The sequence below is a fragment of the Cyprinodon tularosa genome, unplaced genomic scaffold (assembly GCF_016077235.1).
Source record: "Cyprinodon tularosa strain WSP-4 unplaced genomic scaffold, ASM1607723v1 ctg667, whole genome shotgun sequence".
NCBI classification, from domain to species: domain Eukaryota; kingdom Metazoa; phylum Chordata; class Actinopteri; order Cyprinodontiformes; family Cyprinodontidae; genus Cyprinodon; species Cyprinodon tularosa.
The window spans coordinates 215,293-238,994 of record NW_024039415.1 but is presented as its reverse complement, the minus strand read 5'-3'; the positions used below and the strand labels follow the sequence as shown (position 1 = coordinate 238,994).

Genomic DNA, 23,702 nt, shown 5'->3' with positions numbered 1-23,702 from the left:
GCTTGGTATTTTTTCAATCCTTGCACAGAAATATTTGTATGAAAGCACGTCCAGTGGGAAATAAGGTGTTTTACAGCTATTACAGCAAACAAAATTATTTCAACCTCAGGGCGAATGCAATATTGCACCAACACGACCCCATCTCACCCTCAATATGATGGAGTAACCACACAGATCCTATCAGTAAACATGAACTGGACAAAAAAGAGCAGAACAATTCATGCTCAAAGAGCCCCGTACAGCTTGCACAATAATTCAGTTTTTACAAATTCTGATTTATAAGTCTGAAATTCATGTTTTAAACATGGCAGGATGAATACAAATTAAATTGATTTAAATAACAGAAGTAGAATAGAAAAAAAGAAAAACATGCAACTGTTTTATTTCAATGCCCATTGAAAAATAAAGCCTTAACGTCACAATATCAGTGCCGTCTGTCAGTGTGTAACACAGTTGGACACATTTTCGCTCCCCACTGAAAACCACCAAACTAATTCAATCAAGAGGCCAAGCCTTTTCCAGAAACAAATCAACTGCTGACAAGTGATTTTACAGTTCAGCTTGAGCCCAGTAATCACAGCCTAGCATGTGTTCTCTGGAACATGACACTTGTGCTAATATGTTCTCCAGTGGCCTCAGTAAAAGACTGTGAACACACTGGAGGTAAAGCCTGGCCTTATAAATAGAGAAACCTACTGCTGTTTGCTTTGTATTATCTTATGCAATTGCCGTCAAAGGTTTTCCTGCTGCTAGTTTTCAGTTGGTAGGAGTTTGTCACAAAACCTCTTTCTAGCCACTGAAAAAGTTACATTCTGATTAATCTCTGCTTAAAATTTACACCCCAATGTAGCACAAAGACTCAGCACCCACCTCCACAATTGTGAGGTCTTTAACACTCAGCAGGACTTTGCACACAGCGTCAAACAGAGATTTAGATATAGTCCCTTGATTTGTGCAGCAGTCAGGTTGTGTAGCAACTCTGCAATGTAGCTCTTCTGCACTTGGCTCACAAGCGGCATTCTGATCTGCAGGATGATCGATTGGTAATTCAGTTTAAAATCATTACTCCCCCCAGCCCGGTACTGTCTTCCACCATTAAGACTACTGGTTGTCAACACTGTAAGGTGCCACTGAGGGGAAATTCACTGTAAGCATCTCGTTTTTTTCCCTTGCCTCTCTGAGTTAGTGCAACCATGTCAGTGCAGAGAGGCCTATATAGGATCTGAATCAAACTGATGACAGGGTTGTTCAAGCTGTGCACCGATTATCCTTCTCTCACACCAAAGCGACCATCATGGCCTCAAACACTGTCATCACAGCTTGACATTCTTAAATAAACCTAACCTGGAAACGTCAGAAGACATTTTTCCTTCAACAAAGTTTGTATTCTTCCCAGTGACCAAACGTCTGTATACACTCTGTGTATAGAAAATGACAATAAAGTTGTCCAAGTCAACAAATTCCCATCATACATAATTAGGTTCTATAAAGATTTGAAAACATTAAACTTAATTTCAGCAAGACCTATAAGATGCTATTTCTTTCCTCAAACATGACACATTTTGGATCCACCCTCCACAAACCCAAAAGTAGTTCATCTGTGCCACAAAATGCTCAGTGTGGAACAGAAACATGATATTTTGGTCACAGTGCATAAACCTAAGTTTGCACATCCGACCAGAGTTAGCAGCTGAACAATAAAAAGTAAAAGGAAAAGAAAAAAACTAAAACTTACAAGCCATTTCACAGTTCAGCAAATATGCAAAATGTTTTTTCCAGGTTCCACAGTCATTATGGTGCTGCATGAAGGACTGTTAAAGAGACTTCCTATAGTCTGAGTGCTCAGCATGTTCCATGGGGCTAAAAATACATCCAGCACAGACGTAGTGTAAAAGAGTGATTAAATGCAACCATTAATAAACCAGAGTTATAAAGCACTGATGAGTTCTGTCACTTCTGAAATAGATTTACTTGCAGGTAAGTTCTTCTCCATTGGTTAATAAATTGATTCAAGGCAGAAAGGCTGCCAATTACAGGAACATAAACTTTTAGTACAAACCCAATATCTTGTAGTTTCTGCTAGAACATTTCTGGCCCTGAAGACCTGCTGACTCAATTGCTTTTATACTGAAATATTTTAATCAGAAACAAAAGAATTATAGTCGTCACACTTTTCCTACTACTAAACACTCAGGGAACAAGAACCTAATATTAGTATATTATGAACACTCAATGACAACACATGTCAATGTTAATCTGCTAATTAGCTGTTTTGGGCTAAACAGCCTAAAATCAAACAGCATTTTTTTTTTCTCAAAGCATTTAGCCATAGAGACTAGAGGTGAGTATTGGCATGAGTGTTGCGATTCGATACATGTCGTGATACTTTGGTCACGATACGATATTATCACGATATTGCAGTATCACTATATATTGCCATATTTCCCCCAGCTATCAAAATCAAATGATGAGATAAAACGGCAAGTGCTGTATATTTTCATCAGAACATATTGATTAGTTATTATTATCCATGTTGTTTGGAGTTTTCTTCCACTGTGACTGCCTCAAATACAGATTTGGTGCTGCACGCACAGTTAAAGGGCTCCACTGCGCTTTCTGCCAGAGTGGTGGTGCAGAGGTAGCCCATTTTCCCATCAATGTTTTATGTAACCATTTTTTTTTTTTTAATCGATACTAAGAAGTGAAAGATCGATATTATATTGGGCAGCCGAATATCACGATATATCGCCAAAACGATTATTTCCCACACCCCTAATAGAGACAGATACTGAAGGGGACAGACATGGACAGAATGTACAATTATAAAGTTCTTTGTTATTTTACTTGTTACAATTAATCTAATGGCAAAAAAGACTTAATAATAATTGTATATATGTTGGTCAATTAAAGTGTTAAAAAGAAAAGAAGAAGGTTTTCCCACCACCAGCTGATTATAACAAACAACGTGACAACAATGATGCTCTTTTCCTTTTCTGAAGACAGTTGATAAAATGACTTCATCATCAACAAATATTTTACAAATAAGATGTCAGCTTAGGGCTGGGCGATAATTCACTAACGATATATATCGATCGATAGACGTGTGGCGCAATAGAAAAAAAGAGGGTCGATAAAAGTTCGATAAAAAAGAAACGCAGTTTTCCTTCCTTCTCATTGTAGCCTAGCATGTAGGTTTATGCTAGTCACTGCTTCCTCCCAACCAATCACAATCGCGGACCCAGGCACGCCGTCACCAAGCGCCGCCCTCTCAAACCACAACACAGAGCACATGAAGCTGTGCAGCAAGGAGAGGCAGAGGAAATTATTTCAAAGAAGGGTTTTTGTAGTTCGCCAGTTTGGCAGTATTTCGGTTATGGCAAGTCGGACCAAAAACAAACCACAGTCATCTGGAAAATGTGTCGGGAACCAGTGAAAACCAAGTCTGATAACGAAACCAACTTTTTTTTTATCATCTCAGCCGCTCACAGCCGCAGGAGTACGAGCTGTGTAGGCCCCGACGCGGCTCTCCTCCGAGGAATCTTCGGAAAATATATATATATATTTTCAGTTCTGGGCAGTTTCCCACGTAGTTCTAACAATTGAGATAAAAATGCTGAGGGGCCAGAAACTTCAAAGTAATAACTCAGGTTAAAGCAGGAAACGGGGGCGGCGGCGGCGGTGGGGGGGCATTTATTTATTTGTTATATTTATTTTGGTCACTTTTCTGGTCACTTTAGTTTATTCTTTGTCAGTATTTAATAACTCAGGTCTCTTAAGTTATTTTTCTTTAAAACAATTCTGTTATGGTTAAAAAAGTTGGTTAAATAAAGATTTAATTCGAAGTCTGTGTTTGTGTTTTTTATTAAAATTAAATCATTTAGCAATATCATAAAAAGTCCAGGCAGAGCTGCACATAAAATATGGTTTCAAATCTTTTCAATAATTATCGATATCGATCAATATGCATTTTTTTTTATCGATAAGCTTTTTTTCTATATCGCCCAGCCCTATGTCAGCTCCAACACCAGGTGGTTCCCCTGCCGGGTTCATCTCTCTACCAGCATCAACAACAGTTATTGTTTCATGTTTAAACCCTGATCTTATAGGATTTTATTAAAATGCCAAACGCTGCTGGATGCATCATCTTTACAAACAATTCCCAACTTACTCCCTTAGGCAATCAATATTACATTAGTTTCCCTCTTTTTATGCTTTGATGTTGAAATTGTGTACATTATTGTCCTTTTGTATGCTGCTTAAGTTTTATCCTATTATGAACTCATCAGACTTTCACAGTTCATGATTTTAACATAAATGTCTGACTGAGCTGATACCATTTGTTAGTGTAAAAGCCACACCGAGCAATGTTTGCTCTGCAAATATTTTACAAATGTCTGATCCCAGAGTCAAGACAAAATTAGTGACACATTTTTTTCTCTCTTTTTTTGAAATATGCACCATAGGTTTGCAGTAATAAGGGACATAAACGTTGAAAGTTTGAATTTCAAGAGATATATATCTGAATATGGCCATGATGAACAATCTATTTTAATTTTATGCACCAAAAAATACTTATTTTCACCAGAATCTGTTTTTTTTTCCTCCCTGGTAAAGCTCAAGCCATGGAAATCAAACGAACAATGTCTTAATATTTCTATCATAGCCGAGTAGAATTAGTCTCAATGCTGTAGAGGTCAGTATCCAACAGCTAGCTTTTTTCGTAAAGCGGTTGAAATAGCTCTGCTCTCTTAAGATCAAATACTAAAAGACACCAGAAGCTGAATGGGGTTCCATCTTTGATCTAGCAGGGTACAAAGCCATTGGCTAATGGCCACAAAGGCGATGGATAGGGCTTCAGAGACATGGTGTAGCTTCTTACAAAAGGCTGCTGTTGCATGGACACATAGCTGCTGAGGAAGCAACATCTTAAAGACTCAGCTTGCCTGTGTTGTCTTCCTTTGACTGTTAAGCCATGTCTAAGGGCTGTTTACTCACAGCAACTTGGATTCAACAGCCCTAAATAGTCTTAGAGATGTAGATATTAAAGCATCCTGCACATCTTGCTGTTATTCTTTGGAAATGTAAGAGGTTCTCTTTCATTTAAGAAGGCATATTAATATGAATCATATGCATAAATATAAGGCAAAAAAACAGCAGTTTTATTTTTAGTGACCATAATGCCATTTCTCTTCATTTGTGAGGTTGCTATGAGGCCTGTGACCTAAATCCACATAAAGCTAAACTGAAAGCTGAAGTCCTCTATTGCACTGCTCCTCTATAGCTGATGCATTTTTCTATTTCCTAAGTACCACTATTGGTCAATGCACTCATTATAAATGGTTTTAGGAATGTGCACAGTCAAGAGCTTTTAGAGGTGAACTCAAAGCAGTTATCTTTTTCTTATCTTGTTATATCATATATTGAATTTGGTAAATAAAAACAATATCTCACCCACTCTGTTAGGAAACAAGAATTCTAAAAGGGATGTATCATGTATGATTGTATCATTGACAGTAAAGATGCATCAATCAACCAGATATCGGAATTAGATAATTTTCTTTTCCTCATTACTCTCTTGGCTCTAAGATCAAATAGTGACTTCTAGTGTACTTGTTTTTTGCTTTTTATTATGCAACAAAAGCCAAAAACAGGACTCATTATCAAAAAAAAGCTGCTAAGTGATTAATTTGTATAACCCAAAACTGCATTGATAAACATAAAGGGGTTTCATTTTTAAAACTAATGTTAGAAAAGATTTTGGACAACTGTGAAACATATTTTTAGCAACGTGTGCCACCAGCTGGAAGTCTGTTTAAGTGTTTTTACCTTGTAACCCAACTTATTAAATCCTGTGATAGACTTCCAGGCCTTCCTGTTTTGTTCCACGACAATATTCTCCAAGCTGCTGTGCAAGTTTCTCTTTCTTTTTACTCCTCACAGAGCACCACAGTAAGCATAAACTGGCCCGTTGTTCAATCTCTATAAATCTGAAAAGCACAAACTGCTGAGCGGTGACTCATATATCAGTCTATTATATACTACAGGGCTGACTGTATTAAACAAATAGCTGGCCCTGCAGCTGGAAAAGAGAGGCAATATAGAGAGAGCAGAGGTTATTGTCTAATTTAAATCTTGGCCACTTTCCCAGAACTGTACCATATTCCAATTTGTGGCTGTGTTGCTTGGCGCTACTGACAGAGGTCCGGTTGCAAAAACTCTTGGGCTCGTCTCCAGAAATGTGTCTCCAAACTGACAATCAACAAGTTGGCAAAGATTAAAAGAATGACAGGGGCAAATTACGCTAAATAATTAAAATGCACAAATATAGATGTTATTCTTTGTGCTACTTCCTTTGATGTTTTTCTTTTTCTTGTCAACTATGGCTGCAGTAATCCACCTACGATCATAAATACTTGAAAAATATTGTATTCTGTCTACAGTATCTTAAAAGGTCCGTAATGAAACGGCAGCTGAAAAGACATCTGTGAACACAGAGTAGTTACAGAATGCTTGAGTGAGCTCTTAGAAGCAATTAGCTGTTTCAAGTATTTTCTCCTTGGCATACTATTGTCTGTTCATCTGCTAGATTGACAGCGCACTAGGACATCATTAGCAAACCTGACAGCTGTTGAGTTACAGTCATTGTTTCTCTCATGACAGCAGCCATCCGGCTTAGTGCTTCGCTGGTGTTTTTAACAGTATTTAAACTCTAAATGTTACTTTAACTCATCAGATTAGGACACTAGATTTGAATAACAGTGAACACAACACTTCAACTTTGATTCCATATCATTGTGCTGACAGCGATGGAGATTTAGAACAAAGAAACAATAGATATATTTTAGTCATAATTGAAAACTGTGCCTTTATGCCATCAAAACGACAGGTTAGAGATCAAAGTAGAGGAAAAATCTGAAGGCCTGGTAAGTGTGAAAATGGGTCGCTACACAAGGGAAAGAGGGGAGGTAGCAAAGAGGTTCACAGGTGTGAAATATTTTCTCTTTTATAATGCGTCAGTGTGACTAGAGTCAAAAGCAGATATTTCAATCAACGGCTTTCTAATAAAGATGCAATTCTTGTGAAAATGACACATTGCAAAATGCTGTAAGCGTGCAATCATCACTTTTCTGTCTAGATGTTTACCCCCCTTTTTTCCCCTAGTTCTAGTTCTCTTTCGAGTAGTACTTTCATCCCATATCTCTGGCACAAGGCGTAAGTAAAAGGGGGTCACTGACATTTTCTGCATTTGAGCCTTGACCTCCATTTTAGCACCATGCTGTGAGTTTCACCACTAAAATCAATGAAAAGCCTGGTTTGCTGCGCTCCACCTTTCTATGCACATGTTCCTCCATCACTCTACATTGGCCTTTATTAGTACAGTTTGACCCACTAGACTTAGACTTGACTTTATTAATCCCTTGGGATTACTCCCTTCGGGAAATTGTATTTCCAGTAGCAGGAAAAATTGCACATACAAGAAAATAGAGGATGTATATATGTATATACACTATACCAATTCTCTGCTGGTGTTTGTAATCTTCAGAGACCATCAGTAACTGCCATGCCTTGCATGCAGTGGCTAATAAATATCTGAACCTATGCTAGACAATGATATTTTCTGGTCAGTCTGTGAAGAAAACCTGAAAAAAGTCATTTATTTATAAGAGCAAAAGAAAACATATAATGAGAAACTGTATCTTTAACAGGCAGAGTCACTAAAAGACACTGAATACTGCTCTAAGTGGGTGTGGGGAATAGAATTCCCACAATCAACTTGTCATTGGCTAATTTACCTGGAGCCAGAGGGGGAGATTCACTGGACACATAGGGAGAGTTAATCTTTTCATTCATCTCCACTAAGGAGATCGGTCCAATTAGCTCCCCATACTGAATGACAGCACTTGTGTTTGCTTTACTCCCTTGCCTACTATCCCCCCTTCTGTCTTAAACCAGGAATGTAGTAGGTTCTATCTGATGGCTTTGGAAAATGATTCAAGGGGATACAGTACAATGGTGAAATAATCATGATGTCTTTATTCAAATCTACAGAGTCTGAAATATTCACCTCTGTGATTCACTGTGACTGATTAGCCCAAAGAAAGGTTGCTTGGGGATAACTCTCCAGAGCTTGGTAATTGAGCAGATTTGACTTGGGAGAGGGTTTTTCTTGTCCTCCTGACAACTACACACATTCTTCTTTTATATGTGCTTCTCTTTTTATTAGCTCCAGCAAAGAGACAAAACAGATTAGAATTATGATGCTTGCCTTAACTGTTCAATGTAGAACAATTCATATTCAAACTACCTTCCCTAGAAATATAATAATCTTTTATCCAATCAACTATCTCTGGCAGAGATCCAGGGGAGAAATGTCAGAACTAGAAACGCAAACATCACTTCAACTGTTGACATGCTATAAAACATGCTATATCTTAAGATCTATAAAATACAGCTCAATTAATTGAATTTTATGTAAAGAGGACTTTTTTATAGCCTGGTGTCAAACTAAGTACTTTATAGTTATTAAAAAAAGAAGAGAGAACTATGAGAGAGAAGCAGATAGCTTCATATAACATATTTCAAAAAACGCTGGTGTTTTGCAGAAGTTTCATAGGAAATATAATAAAGGAAAATATTCTTTAAAAACTCAGATTTTTAAAGTTGAAGCATCATCCTGTTCCTAACCAGGCAAAAAACATCTTTTATACGCCAGCTGGTTGCTTAAAGTTTTCTGTCATATGTTGATTGTGGTTAAATCCAAAATTTCCCCCATATTTTCATTTTTACCCGTAGTTAAATGCACCCATCTTAATTATGGGTGAAAAAGCAGTTTGACCATCTTGGCCACTATATAACGCGTGGACATGGTGGAAAGTCCAGCCAATATTTCTTATATATATATTGATTAAAATAATCATTAAACTATCAACATTTAATTGTTTTGTTCTTTATAGCAATCAGTTAATATATATTTAGGGACAGAAATTGAAGAAAACCAGGGTTCTTATAATATTTTTTCTATGGTTTTATTATAATTATTAATGTTATGCATTATATGCATGCGCATTACCCTTAAAGCTTAAAAAAATCCCTCTACAAGAGCTTTTGTGTTTTAAAGACATTTTCACCTTCATCGAGGTAAATAATAGTGTTGGTTTCTATGTAAGGGAGCTGAAAGGTCTAAAGCAAGTGGATAAACAGTGAGCTGAAAGGGTAAGACATCAAAAAATGTCTAATAATGAGCTTTTCCATTCTAATCCTTAATGTGTAATGATAAGATCATTATGTTGGCGCTGGCTTTTAGAGTATTTTTGGGGCTGAGAATTTGCACAGACATATTTGGAGCTTTTTTTTGTTAGTAAAGACAATACTCACAAAAATCTATTTTGCCACATCACTCTCAAACAGCTTTCTTCTTTCCCATTCAGTTTCATTTGTTTTGTGCAGGAAAAAAAGAATCAAAGATAAAGCCATTCTCTTCCATCTACACAACTAATGCTCTAGAGCATTGTTTGTCATTGTTATTCAGTGCTCGCTCACCTACACTTAAAACATGATCCCTCTGGATTTTAATTAAGCACCAAGGTGCCTCCCAGGGGTTTTTAGCTTGGCAAAGGAAACTACTTTGATTTATGTACGACTTTGTTCTTTTTGCTTGAAGCTTGCCTGTTATGAGAGGCTGTGGTGATGAATGAAAGAAGCAGGAAATTATTTTTTATTAGTTAATTAGTTTCTGTTTGGGATGCACTCTGCTAAAAATGTATGCAAACTTCAGCAGTGATATACATGTGGCTTTCTATTTGCTAGATAATGTCAATAACTATATAAGGACAATGGAAACTGACCATGACTCTACGAACTTGTGCTCATGCATGTTCATTAAGATTAAATGGAAATATGCTGATCATAAACCCACTAGGGCTGTAAATAACGATCATTTTGCCAATCGATATATCTGTAGTTTATATTTTCGATTAAATTAATAATCGGACAGCAAAATGTTTCTTAAAGAAAATTTTTTACTAAATTAAACCAGGTGAAACTAAAAGTTCTCCACCTCAGGAGTTCTGGTTACAGCATATTGACAGACAAAATCTTTAATCTTAAAAATGAAAAAATATCTTAATATTTTTTTTTTTACCTATTTTGATATTATTACTGCTCTAAGCGGTTTATGATTATAATGATTAATCGATTACTAAATTAGTTTATGTTCATTTCAATAATTGATCAGTCAGATTAATTATTTCAGCCCTAATACCTAAGCTTTTAAAGATTTCCTCTGCAAATCAGACAATGGCTGAATCAATTGACCTGTTTCAATTTTATCCATGCACCTCTGTTTATAGCCAAGCCTACCAACACAACACCAAAATAGCACTGATTAGCTAAATCCTCACAGAACCATCTATAAAAAATTATTTTACTACTAAGAGTTTTCAAACAGAATATCTAGCCAAGATATTGAGGATTAATACTATACTGCACTGACAAAAAAAAAGAAACATTACTGTTTTTATTTTAACCACGTATTCCCTTGGTCCTCAAGTTGTAGACTTGTTTGACTGGTTCTTCACCGCTGCAGCCAATTTTCTATGCATCCTAGAGTCTAAGCAACCCAACTATACAATATACTTCAATTATTATAACTGTCCGTGTGCTTTGCGACAAAAATAAGCACAATTATTCATAGAAGTCTTTAGAGTCACTATACAGCAGTCACTTGCTGACCTAAGAACATATTCTCTCTTTCAAAGCTGAGTTTCAGCTGACGGTAATGTTAAACGTGATATCCTGCAATGAGGACAATATTGAATCCTCATAGTTTGATCGCTTTGACTCAAAAGATAATTCAGTAAAACACTGCATTAAAATGAAAAAAGTAAAAAAAAAAATAAGCTTGAGGATTAAATTACGATGATTTAAAAAAAGATGAACCAGCAGCTAGCAAAATGAAGTCCTTAAAAAGCATTTGTTCGTTTTCACATCACAAAAGTCTGTTTTTTTACAACCCGTAATTTAAAAAAAAAAGTCATGTAAAAATATACAACAGGAGCGTTTTTATAGCCAGCTGACTGGCAGTGCAAAGCTAAGGGCTATGTAGGTGTATCACTGCTCTGAACAGCTGGAGGAACCTCTAATGGCATTTTGACCGCCAGCTAATAGAAAAAAACACTTTACTTGGCGACAGATTTAAACATTTAGCTGTTTTAAAGTCACTATGTTTTAGAACCTAGGTATAACTTGATACCTGTAACAGGCCTTTTTATGGTATCTTAGGATATAAAAACATCTGACATGCATTCTTTGAATTTGAGGCCCTTTAGTGACAAACATTTAAAGGCAAGATTTTCCCTATAAATATTTCAGTCTACAATCATGTGGGTGCAAAAGGATCTCTCTGATTAGTTTGCGGAGACCAGAGCTGACCGCAGGCAAAAGCCATCATAAAACCATACACTGTGTAATTATTTTCAAAGTGTTTCATTACAGACAGTTAACCTTGGTTAATATCAACCTTACATTTTAATCAGTTGTCTTTGAAACAGAGTGATCATTCAGTTCCTTTCTCCTTGTTGAGCAGCGAGGGTAGAGAAATGTTGGTGGCATTCATTTTAGAAAGGAACATTATCCCAAGGTTGGACAGGTACTACAAAATTACACCCCTAGTCATTGCCTTCATTGTTAAGAGGGTAGATCAGTTTCCCTGGAAAGAATGCGATTTGAAAGAACCATGAGCGGCTGTCCAGGCAAGGGAACTAAGCCAAGGCTGAGGCTTCACAGACCTTGATCTCATTTCTACTTCTGCCATCCCACAGTATGACCACATATTAGAGTTCTTAAGCCAGCAGAAACACATACACACACCAAACAAGGACACACTGTGAACAAACCCGACCACAAATCTCTAAAATATTAGAGGTTGGCTCAAGAATTTCATGAACCCTACTCATACTCCAAGCTGAGGTTTCAGGGAATGCACCTTTATTATCTGGCAAAAGCTTTCACTGAGGCCATGTGTAATGCTCCTTTTGATTGTGTAACTGGATAAAAGCTAGACAGCCTCATGAATACTATGATCTTCATCAAATGGAAAATCTCAAAGCAGTGTTCCTTCAGTAACGTGCTGAGAGCCGCGCTGATCTAACCAGAGGTAACTAATAGAAATTATAACTAAAGAATGTTGAAAGAACAATGAGTCAACTGATGTTTTTTTCTTTTTGAGTTCTTGATTTTATTTTTTAATCCAGGACATTTTTAAAAATCTACCCTATTGGCAGATGTCGTGACAAATCAAATATGTTTATCGTCATTTTTCCGGCTTAGCTAGGAGACTTGTAAAAGGCTTTGGTTACGAGGTTAGGAAAAGATTGCCATCTTAGATCAATATTGAAAAAGTTCGGCATGTTGTGCCTTGTGGTGAGGTTTACGCAGTTTGCACAAACACAAGACTTTTCAGGCAGTGAAATGGACCAAGAGGTTGTAAAAACTGGTAATAAATTCCTGACTAAGCAGGGAAGAAAGGGGACAGTGAATTAAAGTGAAGACAAATGAGTTACACTAACAGTACATTTCTGACAAACCGCAGCATTAAAGCAAGACTTAACTACAAACACATTCTTCTAGCAACAGCTGTTTCTCTTCCATTGCAGGATAGAGAGGTTGATCCAGACAATATGTGGCCTCTTCATTAGTTTCTTAGAAACAGTAATGACAAATACTTATAAAATCCAGAACACTGAATGTGTGTTTTAAAAAAACACAGTAATCAGATCCAGTGCTTCTTTGTAACTGATCCCATTTAAATGTAGTTTGAAAATAATTCAGTCTTTCAATTCTGAGAAGCATTATAAGATGATTGTTATTAGCGCTCGGAGCTGATGTTAGTTTTACCTCTAGAGATGTCTACATTCAGTTGAATTCAGGGCAAGTTTAAGTCATTTCACAACTATTTGATAAATTAGGTCGATATGACCTTAACTGTGCATGCTAACCTTGAATATAAACAAACCATTTTCCCTTCATCTTCAGAGATTTAAAACTAATTATAGACTAACTGTTTTGGTCAAAAAGAAGGTTAAAAACTACCAAGTATAAATAGAATCACCTTAATAAGAACAATGAGCGGTTCTTTTAGTTTCCATATGATAAATTTGGACACATAATAAACACATTTAAAAAACAGGAGTTCTCTTTCAGCCTCCTGAGAGACAGTGTGCAGTACTCGATTATCTTATTCAAAGGGTTTAATACAGTTTGGACTTAGTGTGGTCATTCAAATGATGCGACAAAAAGCAGGTTTTCTTGAGTCAATAATTACCATAATTATGACACGACCAAAAAAAAAAACACATCACAACAACATGCTTTCCAGCCTCCTAAAACAAAAAGAGAAACTACATTTAAAAAAACCCAATTTGACCTATTAGTCCAATTCCGATAATGTTAGAAATGGCCAACATTGTCTAATACTGATGTTATTGCAAATATTTTGTGGAACTCTACCAATAAGTTTTGCATGATAATTGCTTTAACAGGAGAATACCCACATCTTTATCCTAGCTGTGGTCTGCTGGTTACTCGCTCTAAAGGCTTACTCTATGCTGGCATTAAATCAAAACAGACAAACCTGATAGCTGCCATCTATCAATTTCCATGCCACATCATGAATCATTTACTTATATAAGTAAAACTTACCATCTTGCTTCCATCCATGATTACATAATAGGAAGAAGATCAGTCCTTCCCTCAGGTCCCTGAACTCAATCTGAAATCTATATATTTTGAGCTCAAGTCAAACCTTAAATGTTTTTTTTTTATGATCCAAGTGTGACTTGGATCTGGGAGCTAGCATTAATATTTTAAAACTTTAGCTGGAATATGTAATTAATAAATAAAACAGAAGAATGGAGAAATGTTCCAGCTGCATATACAGCAGTAAATGTCATAAACAGGCTCTGTTTAAAGATAACCTTCCTTGAACCCTCAAGCAAGTTGTTCCAACATGCCGTCTGTTTGAGCATTCAAATAAAAGTTTTGTTTACCCGCATTATTTAAGCTCTTTGTCCAATGGGTCTGGGGAATATTTGCACACCTGCTGCTATTGTCAGCCCTTTTAGTGCAACCTGGTAACAAGCTGCATTATGGGAATGTGTGAGGCAGGAGGGGCTTGAGTCAGGGAGAAATACACAGGTTTAATCACACCATGATACATTTAATACTACACACCTGCAACGCATGCTATTCTTATGAGAGGAACATTTACAAGTACGAGGGCTAAAGCAGTGAGGAAGATTTCTGTGAATGGGCTGATTTACTTTTGATTACAAATACATAGAAGTATAAAATTAAATCATGACAAATGAAACTTTGGTAGGCAAGTTTCATATCCCAAATCTTAACTATAAAAAAAAAACATCCTCTGCGTTCAAGTAAAAAAAGCTAAATAAATAGTTGTAGAGCCAGTGAAGAGTGAAAGGAAAAAAGCCCACTCTAAAAAGAGAGACAATAAATTTAGGTTGTCATAGCTGGAAAACATTACCCTCATCTGAGAAGGATGGCATTAGTATGTGGTCTGCATTGCTTGAAACGAGTCACGAGCTTAGGACAAGTTCAAAGAAAAACTGAGTTTTTTTTGTGAGCCTATTATGAGAATGAGACATTAGTTCTATGAAACATCAGATGGCTGACATTCTGGAAAGCTTTATAAAATCAATGGGTCTTAACAGCCAGGCTAACCACTAAAGGGACACAACAGTTATGGACCAGAAATGATCGACTGCTCCTTAAGAAAACTGCTTAATCCAGAGGAAAGGCATTTTTCAGTTTCTTTTTTAGAGTATATATTTTAAGACAAAAAAGGTTTGGGCTGTCAAAGACATAAAAAAACCCACAATATAAGAAAAACAAACAAAAACAACACAAACCTATGTTTCACTTCTATTCTGTCACATAGGATGTAAGAGATGCTTGTTTCCTTGAAAATTACTTGTAGAGTTTATTTACTGAGCCTTACTCGATAAATAAACCAGAGCAGCCTCATTGTTTTTTTATTTGTGTAACGCGTAGAAAAGACGGCTTAGCAGATTTCTCATAAGGCAAGTGCTTTTTTCTTATTTAAGTAGAATGTTAGTCTCACAGATCACAGAATTCTTAAACTAAGGCTCTTATCACTGACCTATACCGTTTTATGTGGTTAAGTTTAGCTACAGCATCGTAGATAAGAAAAAGCATTTAAATGTGAGACTTTTTAAAGCATGTGGAGAGGATGCAGCTTTTAAACTTCTTTTTTTTTTTTTAAGAAAACAACTAGAAAATGTAGAGCAGGGGAAATATTGGGGATGTAAATCTACCAGCTTTTGTTTCTTGATATTTACGTCTGTCGCAATAGGATTCCATTCAATTCACAACTTTGTGATCAATATGATGCAAAAACATCTGCCCAGTTAACAAAATTGTAAAATACAATTCAAATGTTATACTGCATGGCCACTTTATTTCTAAATATCAAGGGTATAGGGCATATAAATCAAAAGCACCATTCTTCTAATTTGAAAATATAACAATATTAATAAACCATCCGTTTCCTATAGTCGGATGTAGGCAAGGCAGGGCGATTTTATTTGCATAGCACAATTCTGTACATGGACAATTCAAAGTGCTTTACGTGAATTTTGAAACGTCTTTTGGATTTCAAAATACAGTTGTATCTAAACGACGACTGTGTGGGTTCAAATGTTAATTTTGCATTGATTTATTATTATACTCTACTATAAATATGTATGTGCCACAATAGTTTTCGTAACGATTGAATTACAAAGTATTTTTGGGCCATAAAACAAATTAATGGGATACATACATGAACATGTAAACAACAGAACGTTTACCATGGAAATAAAAAGGGGGGGAAAAAGCTGATATCTTGGTAGTCCTGAGTCCTTTCTGTGAAATCAGCTGGTTTAAATCCAAGTTAAGACATAAGAATAATCTTATGGGTAAAACCAAACTGCTCCCTAAAGACCCTTTTTTATAAGATATTAATTGTCCATTGAGCAACACTTTGGTTATAATCTGGACATAGCAGAGAGCTGGAATACTTCATAGTTTTTTCTTATGAAAAACAATAAGCAATGTACCCAACAGCAAAGGCCTTGAGGCGTTCTGACTGCACAAAACTCAACTGCTGAAGAAAAAGCATGTTACAGCTTGTTAAAGTTTTCTATAGAAATTTTGCACAAGCCAGAGATGTACTCAGAATATAGGTTGCATGAGACACTAACTGAACTCTTTGGATGTCATCGTACACATGTTTGGAGGAGGAGTGGTACTGCACATAATCTTAAAAATAGGACAATAGTGAAGCAAATTATCACAGCACAGATGGAGAAAAATTAAACTCTCAGCCATTTTTCGACATCATTTTTGTAAATCTAAAAATGTACCATTACTGCATTTGAAGATGTAATAATGGTAGATTTTCCAGTCACGGAAATACCAGCTAAGAATTTTTGACTAACCCAAAATGATTTAAGTGTATTTTTTAACCATGTGGTAGTTCTTTGGATCTCCAGCTTCAGAGTGTGAGGTCTGCTTCAATGAACCACACTGAGTAATGCATAAGGAAATGTAATGAAGGGGATTTATGAGCAGTGATGGCATGATTACAGAGGGTCTTTATGAGTGCTGATCGGGGTAATGCCCAATGTCTGTCTAAGATTTCACAGCCTTTGTCACATTCACCTAATAAACAAAGCAGGCGGTATGGTTTTATATCTTCCGCAGTTCTCCACATTGTTAATTTAAAATTTGATTGTTTCCGTACAATAACTTTAAATAATTTTTAAAGACTTTGTTTATGTATTTCTGCAATAACAAAGTGAAAAAGGGTGCAATTAATGCATTCCTCTTTCCAAAGCTGCAGACCTCCAGGATCTTCTCATTCAGCAGAATGTGAACATGTGATGAATGTACACATGGATGTAGTTTAGAATGTACACATGGATGTAGTTCAGTCATATCCATCTATCCATCAACATCCATCAACTGTGAAGTTTGACAAACCGGACATCCTCTAAGGTTACATCCCTCTCCACACACATGTATATACACTTAAACATCAGTGTTTGGACATGTATAGAATGTGTGTGATTAAATGGCATCAGGTGTGTACCTTGGAAGGATATTTATGACCCGCTGGTAGAAAAGAGCATTAAATCCCTTTCCTGTGACAGAAGTTGAAGGAACAGTAAAGACTAAAATGGCCCAAGAAGTCTGCTGTCAACTCACTACCATCCATCCAATAAATTGTAAAATCTGTCCTTGCATATCCGTCCAGAAAAAAAAGGTCCAAAATTCCAGTGTAATTTAAAGACTAAGTAACTTTGTTTGATAAATGCATCTCATCATTTTAAAACACCTTAGTATATGTCAAGAAAATAAAGTAGACAAGAAAATGCAAAGTACATTATAAAGGAATTCAGTCCTGAACATCATCTAGATTTTTTTGAAGGAAATTTAAGAAGTGTAGCAAATTGGAACTGCTTTCAGTAGCTTTTCATGGGAGAAAACGTCTTATTAAGCCAAAGTGATTTTTCTTTATTTGTTTGCTTTGGTTAATGGCTGTGCTTAACGATGGTAACAGCTTGTGTAGTTTAGCACTACAGCAAACACAACTTGACCTGCTATGTTGTCAACAGAGCAACTGTCGTATCTGCTTGCAGCAAACACACTCATTGCAGTTTTAAGCAGCAAATTCACAAAAACAACCAGTCCACACACAAAAAAACAAAAACAAATGTGCGAAAAATTTAATTTGGAGATTATATATTTTTTCCCTTTTTATTGTAAAGGGTTTTTTTTTCCTATTCTATTGAAGGAATAACCAAAACAAGCAAGATTGTTTATTGACCAATGTTTATTGACCAACATTTTTCACTCTAAAGCCAGTTTTAATAACTTACTGAGGTACTCCTTTTCTTTGTCTTTTTTTCCTTACAGCTATGATAATATGAGGTAGCTTCAATTTTACTTTGGATAGGTGCACTGTTTAATTATAACAAAAGACATATACTTTTAACACGTTTTATCCCATGAGTAATTGTAGTCTCTAACACTTTTGTTAAAGTGCTATAAAACAGGGTTTGTGTAATAGTAATGTAACAAAGTGTTGTCCGTCACTATAGATTTTTTAAGTATTGCTTTAGGCCTGGATGTAAACTGAGCAGATCTTGCTCATGAGTTTGCTTTGAGCTTGAACATTCCATTGTAGCTCTGGCTCTATGTTTAGTGTTGTAAGATTAATCTCCAAACAATGCTTAAGTGTTAAGCAGCAACTCACAAGTTTTTATTTTATTTTTTTATTTTTTCAAAAAAATTGTTTTTAATCTTCTCTGTTCCCAACAGGTCCAATAAGTTTTACAACCTCCCTGTTATGGTTCCAGTGTTTTTATCTGTTCGGTAAATGCTTTTGTATATCATTGCCTTTATTTGCACAGTATTACCTTCTACTTGCAAAGATTTTGAAACAGTTCCCAAAGTTTTCTCTACATCCATTGACTTTCCCTAAGTTCCCATCAAACTGGACAACATTCTTTCATATGCTTCCAGAGTCTCCTACAACAAATGAGTGGAACGTTAGTAATAAGGTTATTTTTCAATATATTATTATATTTATTTCTATGTATTGAAGTAGGGGTCAAATACAGGTACATAGCACATGTTTGTGTTTTTCTGACTTGTGAAAGGTTTAAACTATTTATCCCATTGAATTAAAATCACAATTAAGGAATGTGTTGTTTTGATATTTCTCATAAAATACCAATTAAATTCACTGATTTGACTAAATGTGAAAAAGTTGAACGGGTTTAAATACATTTGCAGCTGCATTAAAGCTATTGAGCCATATGTCAAAGTTTTCTTTTACATCCTGCCTCAATAAAGCAATTTAAAGAATGCATGGTAAGTTAGGTACAAAAAGAAATTGTTTTGCTCCAGTAGAGCTGGCATTCGTTCTACAAATAAACCTGAAAAGTGAGGACCAGTCCAGGTGAAAAGTTTGCATAAACATCTGTTGGTAATTTCTTGGCGCCTGGGGGCAAATGAAAGCTCAGCAATAAATGGATACAGTATTTCAAACATTATTAAATCCTTGGAAAAAAAAAACAACCAGATGGCCATAAAAATGAGAATAACACGGAGTCTCTTTCATGGATGCAGTAAAGTCAGCCACATTTAATACTGAATTAAAAAACAGTCAAACCCAATCACTCTCTGAGTGACAAAGAGGTTCTTTGGAAATGCCACAAAACTTCAGCAGCTTGGTAAAAAAAAATACATCTTTAAAACAACAAAGCACAAAAACAAATAAAGATTTAAAAAAGGATAAACATATAGTTTACATTCATTTATTCATTAAGTCTTAAAAGGAACCTCATTAAATGGTTTGACAAAAACAAGTAATAGGAGCATAAACTGAGCTATGAGAAAAAAAGTAGGTCATTATCAGATATGCTGAAAACTACCTACCTTCCAAATTAAAAGTGAGATTATATACTTATTTTATACTTAGATAGTAAAGAAAATTGCTCTTCTGATACAAATCCTACTAGAAAAAAATCACCTGAGTTTTATATTTAAATACAAATCTTAATCCTACATTATTTTGTCCTTTTTAATTTATTAAAAGACCATTAATAAGCTGAGTAAAGATGTGACATGTTTCCCTCTAGTAACTCTGTCTTCCCTTCATCTCTGTGCCAAAGGAAGAAAAAAAGAAATCTGCAGCTTCATTAGTCATGACTGCAGCACCTAATTAAGTTTCTGCCATTCGTCCTGGATGTTTCTGTAATTTTAAAAGATTCTCTGATGTTTCAAAGTGCCTCTGGGCCCTTATAACTCCGGTGCCATTAAAATTGAACACTTCCCAGGCCTGAATTTTAAGACAGTTGTGTCTATCAGAACTGTAAAAAAAAATAATAAGTGTAAAGTTTAGTTGTTTGCAAAAAAAAAAAAAAAGGTTCCGTGACATCTTATAAAAAGATTAAAGAAGTAATGCTTCAGTTCTGGATGACTAATCGCTTTGCATTGTGCTACCTTTCAGCAAGCCGATGTAACATTAGCATTGCACATTACCATGAACGCATGCTTTGTACTCCCCACCCCCTCCCTCCATCTCAACTGGGTAAAGATACTGAATAAGCACCTTCACACCAACACTTCTCCTTTTTCATTGTGGCCAATTACTGATACAGATGGAAACAAATCTCTCTTGACCTCAGGAATTTACGAGCAGAAGTTATAAAAAAAAAAATCACAACAGCACATTAACAAAATAAGGGTAAAAGTTTTTCTTGGGTGATGAAGACATGATGAAACTGGGCATGTATGACAACTTGGCCACACGACAAAGAGCTGATGAAACTGTGAGACAAACCTGGTAACTGTTTTTGAGCAGCAAAAAGAGCTGCAGCAAAGGGGCTGAATAATTTGGGTGGGGGTAGTGCATGGATGTGTTTGTGTGTGGGGGGGGTGTGCATGGTGAGGGGATGTGTTGGGGGATGTAGGTGGTACTATTGTTCAATGATCATAAAAACACATGCAGCAGGTTTAGGACTCTTGTCTCTAGTGTTGGTAAAAGAGCTTAATAATACTTTTATATCCCAACTAGAAACTTATTTTTTTAACTTCTACTCCAGCGATGCACAACTTAGACAGTATGAACCCAACCCTCTTCCAGCCCATGTGATATATAGCTTTATAGAAGGACATAAAAAAGGAAATCTCCTAAAATCAGTGAATAATCATCGCAAAGAACCAGAAAAGTTTTATATTTCAATTCTATTAAATCACAGTGTGTCAGAAGTCATTAGGAACCTTGTCGTTGATCAATAAAAAAAGACATAAGCATTAAAGCAACAATTTGCTTTTTTCATCATGTTTTATTTATTTTTATTTTTTTAAGATTTCATGTTTCAGGCTGAGCTCCAAGTCTTAAAAGGTTAAAAGGCCTCTGTATCATCACCATCATCTTTACCTCCTTCCATAGATTCTCTGTTGTCTTTAATTTATTTAACCAGGAAATACCAACTGAGATTAAAAACTGACTTTACAAGGGTGTCAATGAAATTTAAGTCAAAAATCTAGCTTTGCTACAATAAATATTACTTTAGACCTCAATCTGCATGGCCCCAATAAATTTGATCATTTATCTATTCACAATAGGTGAGGGATTTATAAATGATAGGGCTAGGCGTTATAAGTTAAGATAACTTTTTCCAAATCCAATTAGATTTTTGTTTTTTTCCCCCCTCATTTAAGTTTCATACTAAAAATGACAAATGATATAAATTGCTTTCAAAGACTAGCTGTGATTTCAATCCTTCCCTCTGGGAGGTGACCTTAATTTACAGGGCGACAAAATTCAAGCTGTGAAACATGCTTGCACAATAATCACGTTTCACAACAAACAAAAAAAGCAAAATGCAGCACTAAATGTTTGCAGCTAGAGGAATCACACAGGGAGGCAGTCTATCACTTATGAGGACTCTACTAAGTGATAAACTGATGTCCCTCTAAACTATTTTTCCAAATTCAATTTGACTCATCAATTTTATCGATAAATTTATCGATAAATCTTGTCTTAAAAAAAATTGGACCAATCACTTCAAAACACTGTCAGTTAAAATCAAAACCACATCAAAAGTGATGTGGATAACTTAAAAACAATTCTGAAATAAAACCTTGCAGCGATCTACCAGTATAGTTTGAACTGTTCTCCAAATATTTACCCTCAAACAAAACCATAGCTGACATCATGCATTACATTAAAGCATAACAGTGAATTGAAACAAGACAGTTTATTTAAAGGTGCATCTGAAAAAAAAAAACAACAACATTATAACCATTTATTTACACTACATATCGAGTAAGACACCTTCCACCAAGCTGTGAGGCAAAAATAATATTTCTATACCATGCAGTTTAGTTGCATCACGCTGGGGGTCATGCGAGAGAGCAGTTCATTTGACACTTGATACAGAGTATCTTCTTTTCATCACATTGTAACTGTAATGTAGGGTGCTGATGCAATGATCCTTCACTGATGTTGGGAAACATGAAACCCTAAAAGGAACAGCGCCCGTGACTGTGGCTGATATCCCTGTGGTCAGAGTTTAGTAGTGCAATGAGGGCAAACAAAAAAAGTAACACTGCGTCATTACACTTGTCCTGCTGCTTCCCTTACCGACACTCAAGCGCCAAAGTTACAAGAGAGGAAGGGAAGTGATCCATTAGCAACTTCTAAACAAGTGGCAAATCGAATTAACAACAAAGTGCCCGTATGGTTCCAACAGAAGCGCATAGAAAAAAGCGGCATTTCTCACCTTGTTGAAGTTGTAGTAGCCCAAACAATGGGCAAAATCCAGGTTTGACGGATCTCCGGGGATAGAATTCCCTCCGGCGGTGGGATAAAACCTTACATCCATGTTGTGCGAGGCAGCCGCGCGCAGTTGTAGCCTGCTTGTTTCTGCCGTTTTTACAATCCAAGCGCTCAGATAGAGCGAGAGAGATGGATAGAAGGATGGATGGATGGATGGATGGATAGGGGGGGAAAAGCGCGGCAGAGAGACGGAAGATGGCAGCAAGGGGACGGGGTGGGGGGGACAGGTAAGGTTTCCGTAGTCCTCTTCTACACCTGGATCAGCCGCTTCATTGCTGAGGAAGCCTGCGGGAAGTTTGGACGGAGCCCAGGAAGCTGTCCCTCACGGAGCAGCGCGGCGGACGCTGTGCGCCAAACATGCGCTTTACGCACAGCTGCTGCTGCTGCTGTATACAAAGGAGCCACGAGACCGGCGAGTGCGCGCGAGTCCACCTAACTCCCCCTCCCCTCGGACGCAAATAAATAAAGAAAAACAGTAAGAAAGTAGCAGCAAGACGTGCAAAGTTGAAGCCAAAACTGGACGCGTGCTCAGGTATGGCTATTTTTTTTCCTCTTCAGAAGTTTCGCTCCAACAACTAGTTGGGGGGGGGGGTGGGGGGGGGGGGGGGAGGAAACGAGCCTGCTGTCCACCCGGACTCCTCTGCTGAGCGTTGGGATGAGAAGACAAGCCGGACACTCTCCACAGAAGGAGCAATTAGAAAGCCTGATGTAGTACAGTGGATATCGGAGTTCAACCTTCCGCTCTGCTTGACCTGACTGTCCCGCTGATTAACAAGGCAAATGTGCGAAGGAGTCAGCCACTCCCCACCAACACTAAGCCACTCCCAACGAAAACATTGCCTTTAAACCCATCTGACAAGAGGGAAAAGAAATTCATCACAATTAAAATATTTTTTTTCATCCGTTCATAGTGCTATTATACCATCCCAAAGTTGTGTTTCAAATACAGTCATCAGATATTCAATATTCAATTATCATTTAATAAGTGATTTAGATATCTAGACAGAATCCAATTTCCCAGGGTTATCCCTACCACTAGGCTACTCCCCCGCCCCACTATCCCTTGACACCTTATTTGTAATCCTGGAAAAATTTTCCACTGAGAAAAGCTTTGCTCATTTAACGAGCTTAATCAATTCTCACACATTTTATGACACAAACATATTAACTTAATCTACCCATACAGTTTGTGTAAGCAGTTCTCAACCCTAGAGCGCACATTATTTTTGTGCCTATTGAGGGAGAACAAAAATATTATGCAAAATGT

At 36.5% G+C, this 23,702-nt stretch overlaps 1 protein-coding gene across 1 annotated transcript in view; it reads right to left on the bottom strand.

Annotated features, from left to right (window-relative positions):
* tox3 (TOX high mobility group box family member 3) overlaps nucleotides 1–23,020 on the bottom strand; it is a 55,085-nt gene extending 32,065 nt beyond the window's left edge. The window contains exon 1 of the mRNA XM_038267248.1: nucleotides 22,380–23,020. Within this exon, the coding sequence (XP_038123176.1) occupies nucleotides 22,380–22,481 (102 nt within the window). The 5' untranslated portion in view covers nucleotides 22,482–23,020. The remainder of the gene's footprint in view (nucleotides 1–22,379) is intronic.
* Between the last annotated feature and the right edge of the window lie 682 nt (nucleotides 23,021–23,702).